At 32.3% G+C, this 7,215-nt stretch overlaps 1 protein-coding gene across 1 annotated transcript; it reads right to left on the bottom strand.

Annotated features, from left to right (window-relative positions):
• Window positions 1–4,399: 4,399 nt before the first annotated feature.
• Window positions 4,400–6,801, bottom strand: LOC143637192 (peroxidase 39-like). The gene is made up of 4 exons (XM_077104639.1): window positions 6,513–6,801; window positions 5,408–5,605; window positions 5,140–5,302; window positions 4,400–4,931 (listed from the first exon to the last, which is right to left on the bottom strand). The coding sequence occupies exons 1-4, from the start codon at window positions 6,708–6,710 to the stop codon at window positions 4,516–4,518; spliced, it is 975 nt and encodes a 324-aa protein (XP_076960754.1). The 5' UTR covers window positions 6,711–6,801; the 3' UTR covers window positions 4,400–4,515.
• Window positions 6,802–7,215: the final 414 nt, after the last annotated feature.

The raw sequence follows: 7,215 nt of genomic DNA, 5'->3' as shown, positions 1-7,215 counted from the left end.
CATTTGTTCGGTTAAAGTTAAACGACCGTACACAAACAAGTCTTTGACTTTAAAAGTCAAAACTGATCAAATTTAAATGCATTTTGACAGTTTTTTTTAAAAGTAAAAAATGAACAAATTTTAATGCATTCTAACAGTTTGACTCTTAAAAAGAAAAAAAATAAAGAGATTAATAGCATTTGACATAAAAGTGTAGAGGTATGTTTTTTGGTTAACTATGCCATGTATTATTGGTTATAGAAATGCGGGGACAATTTGGTCGCAAATGTTTTAAGGGTATATTTTGAACATTTTGCTAGTTTTTCTAAACCATGCATTTTCTTTAAGCTTGCTCATTTTGGTTCAAATGGTCATTTTTTAAAATTTATCAGCAGGGCAGTAAAGCCTAACAGGTAAGAAAACAATTTGTAATTTTTATATATTTGGTGACTCCTAAAAAAGGGATTGTTTTAGTACTTTCTGTAACACCAAAGAGATCATTTTGGTAATTTACTCTTTTAACATATCTTATGAAAGTTAAATTACATGAACGGATGTATTAACGGAGGCTTTATTGGAGCCTATAAAAGATTTCCTTCAGGTTCAAAATGACGTTTAACCAAGGCTTAAATACTCAATGAGAGTCCTTTAGATTGAAAAATTATTGAAAAAATATGCATGCATAGTGGTCAAACATTGGTCAACATTAGTCAAACACCCTTAAAACTATCAATAACTTAATGGTGTACACTTACTTTAGCAAATTCTTTTGGGAGAACTAAACTATCAATCTGACCCGCATCACCGGCACTCAAAACCTTCTCAAAAAATGGAACAGTTGTGGCATTTAAGTGCAACAAAAGTAATGCAGGTTGAATGAACATCATCCCCCAAAAGCCTCGAGCAAGAATCCTAAAAAATTCAACAACATTCAGAACCTTACTCCAGGTTTGTTTAAAATGAGAATTTGGACCTCCACTTCTTTAGTAGTAATTACCAAATATACATTTTGACCACACTTAACAAATAATAAAACCATGAAACTTCCTTTTATTGTGTTTTCTGTTAAACATAAATATAATTATAAATGATATATAAATACCTAATACTCACAACCGGTCCATTTGAAGCGCAAAGGTAAAAACCATTGTTCTTAGTATGGCGAAGTTTAATATCAAAGATTGTCCCTGAAACAATTAACAATGGTAAGAAACTGGATCTAGAAACTGGTAAACAATTTCAAAATCTATTCTGAACAGAATATAAAAGAAGTTTTTATTAGAAAAAAAAGAACAAAGGAAAGCCTCACTTAAGTTGTTTGCTAAAGAAAAGAGTCCGTAGAAGTTTATTGCAGGGAAAGATTGCATGTTTGATCATTTGCAATGAAACCAGTAATCAAAATTAAACTACACTACAAACAAAAAATTCAAAATTTGAAAGCTGAATGAAAACATACTAAACTACTTTGTTGAAACTTTGAATTATCATTATAATAATAATAATAATTAGGGATGAGCACAGTACCGTACCGGTACCGGTACCGAAAATACCGATCCCGAATATCACCAAATCTCGGTACCGGTACCGATACCGAAATATTCGGTTCGGTACTGGTACCGAAGGTAAAAGTTCGGGAAATACCGGTACCGTACTGTACCGATCCCGAAACTAAAAACTTTGATACCGATTCGGTACCGACGGCACCAAATCGGTACCGAATTTGCTCATCTCTAATAATAATAATAATAATATTTTGAAATCAAAACTAAAACATTAACTTTCTAAATGGACAAAATATAACTTTCAGGTCAACATAATTTAACGTGTTTCAACCTGTGCAAAAGTTACCCACGCAGACGAACAACCAATTAATCATTTTTTCCCAATTTTAGTATTATTTTTGTAATAAAAGTTCATTAACTATTTATAACATTTAACATCAACGTTTATCAAATACATATTGTAGCAACCAAACTATCAATAAATGAATAACCAAAAGAATTACGAAACGTTAGTATTGTACCTACCATATCCTACAAAACAACATACCAGAAAGGCCATGGGTTGTTGGATGTGCCACAAACTGCACAGGTTGGTTACCGTTATGCCCTTAACAAAATCCATATATCTAACACAAGAAAAAGTTTACTTCTTCCACATTTCAATACTACCAATATAACTACTTCCAATATAATAAGTGAAACAAAAAAAAACTAAACGAAAGGGTCAAAGATTTCAATTTTTAATTAGGATATCTATAATTTTATCAACGAAATGTACCTTGGGTGTGACCGATCTAGAAAAATAAGAGACATGAAGTTGAAAAGCGTATCACCAGACACGTTGAGTGTTGCCGGAATCCCAAGTCTGGCCGGAATCTGAAAAGACACGAGTGTCAATAACATATTTAACTAAAAAAGGGTCACACACAACCGATCTAAATGAAACAAGGCATGCAAAGATGAACACTTTCTTGTCAGACTCACCAGTGTGACCAGAACCTAGCCGACCGGAAAGTTGGTTAGCTAACCCTAGATACCAATAACGCATACCAGGTCACTGAGCATTATTTTGAACCTACACCGCTACCTTGTTCGTTCGACTGAGTTATCAAAAGTTGGTTTTCGTTGCTGGTCTTTGTATCACCGGAACCCTCCATCACCATCGGTTCGCAAAACGTCAGCTTGTCTATGTGGAAAGAGAGAATGAGAGATTATGGTTTTGAATTTGAATTTTGAACATTGAAGGGAAAAAGAGAACCGGGAGAATAAAAAGCGCACACGCTCGTTCGAAAGCGGATTTCAAAATAATGCTTTTTGACTTGTAAATAATGCTTTAAAACTTGTAAAGTTCTTAAATTTAAGAGTTTGTGTGAAATGACCTTTTTATCCCTTCTATATGTATATTAATATAGTGTGTGTGTGTATATGGGAAGGTTAACGTACAAATGATATTAACGTGCTAAATGTGAGAATCAAGTAGAGTAATTATCATTGAGTAATTACATAATTACTCAATGATAATTACTCTACTTGTATATATAATTACTCTACTTGATTCTCACGTTTAGCACGTTAATTTTATTTGTATTTGATCCAAACCCTACACACACACACACAATTATTTATTACGTCATCCGGGTCAGTGTCCGGTCCGCCCTCCCGGGTCGGTCCGACTTGTGACCCGGTAAGGAGTTCGGGTTGACATCCGGTCTTGGTCTGAAAAAATTGCATACACCATATTTAAACCTTAATATTTTCCAACCCTAATCATTTTAATCTCTCTCTCTTTCGGCTTATTACCTCCACCATCTCCTATATTCCGGTAATGTAGATGGGGATTAATCGTTTTCCGATAAGGTTGTATTTTATACTTTAATGGCCAACAATGTTACATGATTTTCCGGTAAGGTTATATCTTTTTCCGGTAAGGTTTTATAGTTATTTTAATTGTTATATGATTTTGTTATAATCTTTTTAGGTTGTTTATCAAAATCCAAGATTGAATTGATATTTTGAAGTTATTACGGTTTTCCGGTAAGGTTTTATTTGCTACTCTAATGTCCGATTATCATATTATTCCTTATTTCATTTACAATTGTTTTTGTAATTCGTTTTTTATTGTATTTATATTAATTATTATATGATTTTCTTATAATCTCTTTAGGCTCTACATCAAAATTAAAGATACAATGGAAATTTTCCCTATTTCATTTTTCCGGTAACGCGATTTAAATATTCTGGTTATCAATTAGAACATCAATTTTACATTTGTTTACATAATACAAATCTTTCATAATTGGTAATTTATTTATTATGTGATACTAAAATTAATATTAATATTTAATTTTCTCATTTCAGGTTATGTCCCCGACTTTTATTATAATTTTCATTCGTGTGTAACACGGGCTTTCATTATTAAACATATTATTTTAATGGTATATTTAATTTGAATGATATTGTATTTTTAAATTTTTAGGTGGTGAAGCAAAATTAGTTTCTTTTGTTAGAATATTTAAAGAAGTTGATGTCTTTTGTTGATGTTTTTTTGGTGGTTTGTTGTACACTAACTTATTGTAGCTTTAAACTTTTAATATCTATACATTGTAAATGGTTAACGTTTTGGTCCGAAAGTTGATGAAGTTTTGTGTTTGCTTGAATTTGTTGTTTAAATTTATTATGTTTGTTGATATATTTTTTCACCTGTATGTAACACGGCTATACCCTGATGACATATAATAGATAAACAAAATTTAACGATAAATTAAAAAATAAAAGGATATTTAATCATTAGTTAAATTCAAAGATTGAGATTCTGCTCCTTATGTATCAACTATTTTCTAAATTCTCATAAATAGATGGGAAACAGAAACAATGTACATTCTTATCTTTTTATTTGATTCTTATCTTTTATTAAATTCCATAAACTTTAGATAAACTCACGATCACTCTATTTTCTTATCACATCAAACTAAACACACAATTTGAAAACAAAATGAAGAAAACGATCAAAACAAGCATTAAGGATTATACATTCTTAGCTATTTACAACAGCACAATTTCTTCGAATTTCACCGGAGGTTCCGGTTTTCACCTGAATCTGACCCATTTTCTCCATAGATAACGCAAACTCACTGAAAAAATTCTGGAGCGACCCTTGAAGGAGTTGGTTAATGTATGCCAACGTGTTTGAGTTTCTAGTCAAAGCCGAATCAGACTCGAATAAGCCCCTACGTTTTAGCAACAGCGTGTAGTAGCTAAGATCAAAAGTCTTACGGCTCCCGGGATCCATCTCTACTTTTGTTGTATTGTCGTTCTGTGTCCGACATTTTCTTGATCTGAGATTGTCAGCGTATTCGCTATCGAGCGTTGGGTCTAGATCTCCCACACCCGTGAAGTTGTATAGACGGTTTGAAAATGATGGACAATGTGAGATGCCAATAGTATGAGCACCTAAAGTAAGTCACAAATATAAGAAAATCTAACGAGTAGCATCATCATATTTGGCCAAAATATCTTCAAATGACACCAATAAGTTTAGATATCTTCATATTAGAATAATATAGTATAATTTAGTAAACTAATCTAATTTTTTGATAATATATGCTTATTAAATATATGGCCAAAATATCTTCATCATTAAGTATAAAAAATAATGTACCCGAAAGCAAAACAAGATCCTTCAAATCAAGACTTTTGTTGGCAAACTTTTGTATAAGGATGGTAATGTTGTCGAAAGGAGCCGGAATTTGGTTCAACGCCTCAGATGCATTCGATAACAACCCGTCTCTTCGACCCGTAGGGACTTTCCAAGAAGGACCTCCCTGTAATAAACAGAAAACAACAATTAAAAGAAAATCAATACTAAAAATACTTTTACATTGCGCTCGACTATTTTTTTTTATTTGTAATGAAATTTGAAGTGTTACAGTGACAACGATAGAGTCTCTAGCAGCAAGAGCAATAATATCAGCACAAGAAACAATCCCAGGGCATTCTGCTTCGACTAAGCTCTTCAGTCGATCAATGAAATCGAACCCTCTTACTGTTTGGTTCGGGGTTGCCACTTTCTCTGTTTGATTCCCTGAACTTGAAGTCACATTCAAGAGGATTGATCCATCACAACCCTATGCGAAACAATCTTTCGTTAAGAACAAAATGTTCATTTTTTGTTTAGGGGTTAAATAAGCATACGAGTCGATTAGAGTAGATCATGCAATTGTCATGTTTAGGTTATAGTAGTCATTTTTGACGCGTTAAATAATTAAACAGTGATACCTAAGAACTGGAGTACACCCAATGAAATGAATCGTTCTTAAAGCGTGTGAAGAGTAGTTCATTTATGTTTGATCATTTAATAAATAAACAAACATTCACATGATATTTTGTTTATTTAATTAAAGAAAGAAACGTGAACACATGCCATGTATTCATTAACTCATGAACGTTAGTTATGTAATTCATTTAGTTTTGTTTCGTGTTCATTCAGTTCTATTTATTGCTAATACCATTTTGAAAAAAATTGTTTTTAATTTAAAACCTATTGTTTAACAAATTTGCGGTGAGTCAAATTATAAGGAAATTCATTTAATTTGGATAACAATATTTACTTTTGTGGTGTTTGATGGTATCCGGTTGTATTAGTTTATCCTTTTTTTCTTTTTCTTTTTAATTTATATTCCGCTGTGTTTGTTTTAATGTTCACTGCTTGTTTATGTTCGTTAATGAGGCACCGCTCGTTTATAGTATTAGCAAACGAACATAAACAAACACGAAGACATACATTTTCTCAACGACGAACAAGAACAAGAAAAATTGTTATTTTATTGTTATTGTTCGTTTGGTTAAAGTTAAACCAATAAACACAAACAATTTGTTTGTGTTTGTGTTTGTTCAGCTCATTTATAAATCGAAATGTAAAAAGTGAAACCCAACTAAAATGTACACAGACAAATTCATGGTACACCTAAAACCGTAACTTTTAAAAACTGGCCGTGACATATGACATGAAGAAATGTAAAAAGTGAAACCAACCCTGACGAAACAATCATGGAAATGCATTCTGATAAGAGCAGCCGCAAGCGATGGGGCATTTGGGATGTGCTCATTCACATAGTCTTGCACAATTTTTTCAGCTTTCGGGCATGAACTCCCATAAAATCCAATCTGCAAATCACCTCGAGCCGATCCAAAAGTCACTAGAAAAAACAAAATCCAGCAAAACCCTTTCATTTCTTCGCCTCGTTACCTTCTTCTATTGATGATATATATAGAGAGAGAGAGAGACAGAATATTATGTAAGTGGAACCTGGATTTACAACCATGCAACCAAATTAAATGTTAAACTAAGCTCATTATTAAATATTACGAAAGGAGCTAGTATGATTATTTATACCATGCCAATGTATCAATTCAAGAAACAAACATCACCTAATCCTCATGAATGAGTGGCAAATAAATAGACTTCAAAGGGCATGCAGTTGCTTTCATATGGATATATGGAAGATGTGGTATATGTGAATTGAATGGTTGAGATATTATTTAAGTTATTGCATTTTATATGTTTACAGACAGAAAAGGATTGGTTACAGTGAAGAATATTAAATAAAGGTGGATTAATTGGTAACTCTGCCTTTCAGCATAAGGACATTCGGAACATGCATACAAATAATTGAGCTTGACTAATTTGTTATAGCTAATGTTCTTTTCTGATAAAAAAAGGGTATAGTCGGGTATA

This window comes from Bidens hawaiensis, unplaced genomic scaffold (genome assembly GCF_021521415.1).
Source record: "Bidens hawaiensis isolate Kalapana, Puna unplaced genomic scaffold, B.hawaiensis_p1.1 tig00008141_1, whole genome shotgun sequence".
NCBI classification, from domain to species: Eukaryota; Viridiplantae; Streptophyta; class Magnoliopsida; order Asterales; family Asteraceae; genus Bidens; species Bidens hawaiensis.
This window is presented reverse-complemented; position numbering and strand designations above follow the sequence as displayed.

Coding starts and splice junctions, on each gene's coding strand:
- LOC143637192 (XM_077104639.1), bottom strand. CDS start 6,710: ATGAAAGGGTTTTGCTGGATTTTGTTTTTTCTAGTGACTTTTGGATCG. Junction 5,606..6,512: donor TCCATGATTGTTTCGTCAGG/GTTGGTTTCACT, acceptor TGTTTCGCATAG/GGTTGTGATGGATCAATCCT. Junction 4,932..5,139: donor GGATCTTGTTTTGCTTTCGG/GTACATTATTTT, acceptor GACTTACTTTAG/GTGCTCATACTATTGGCATC.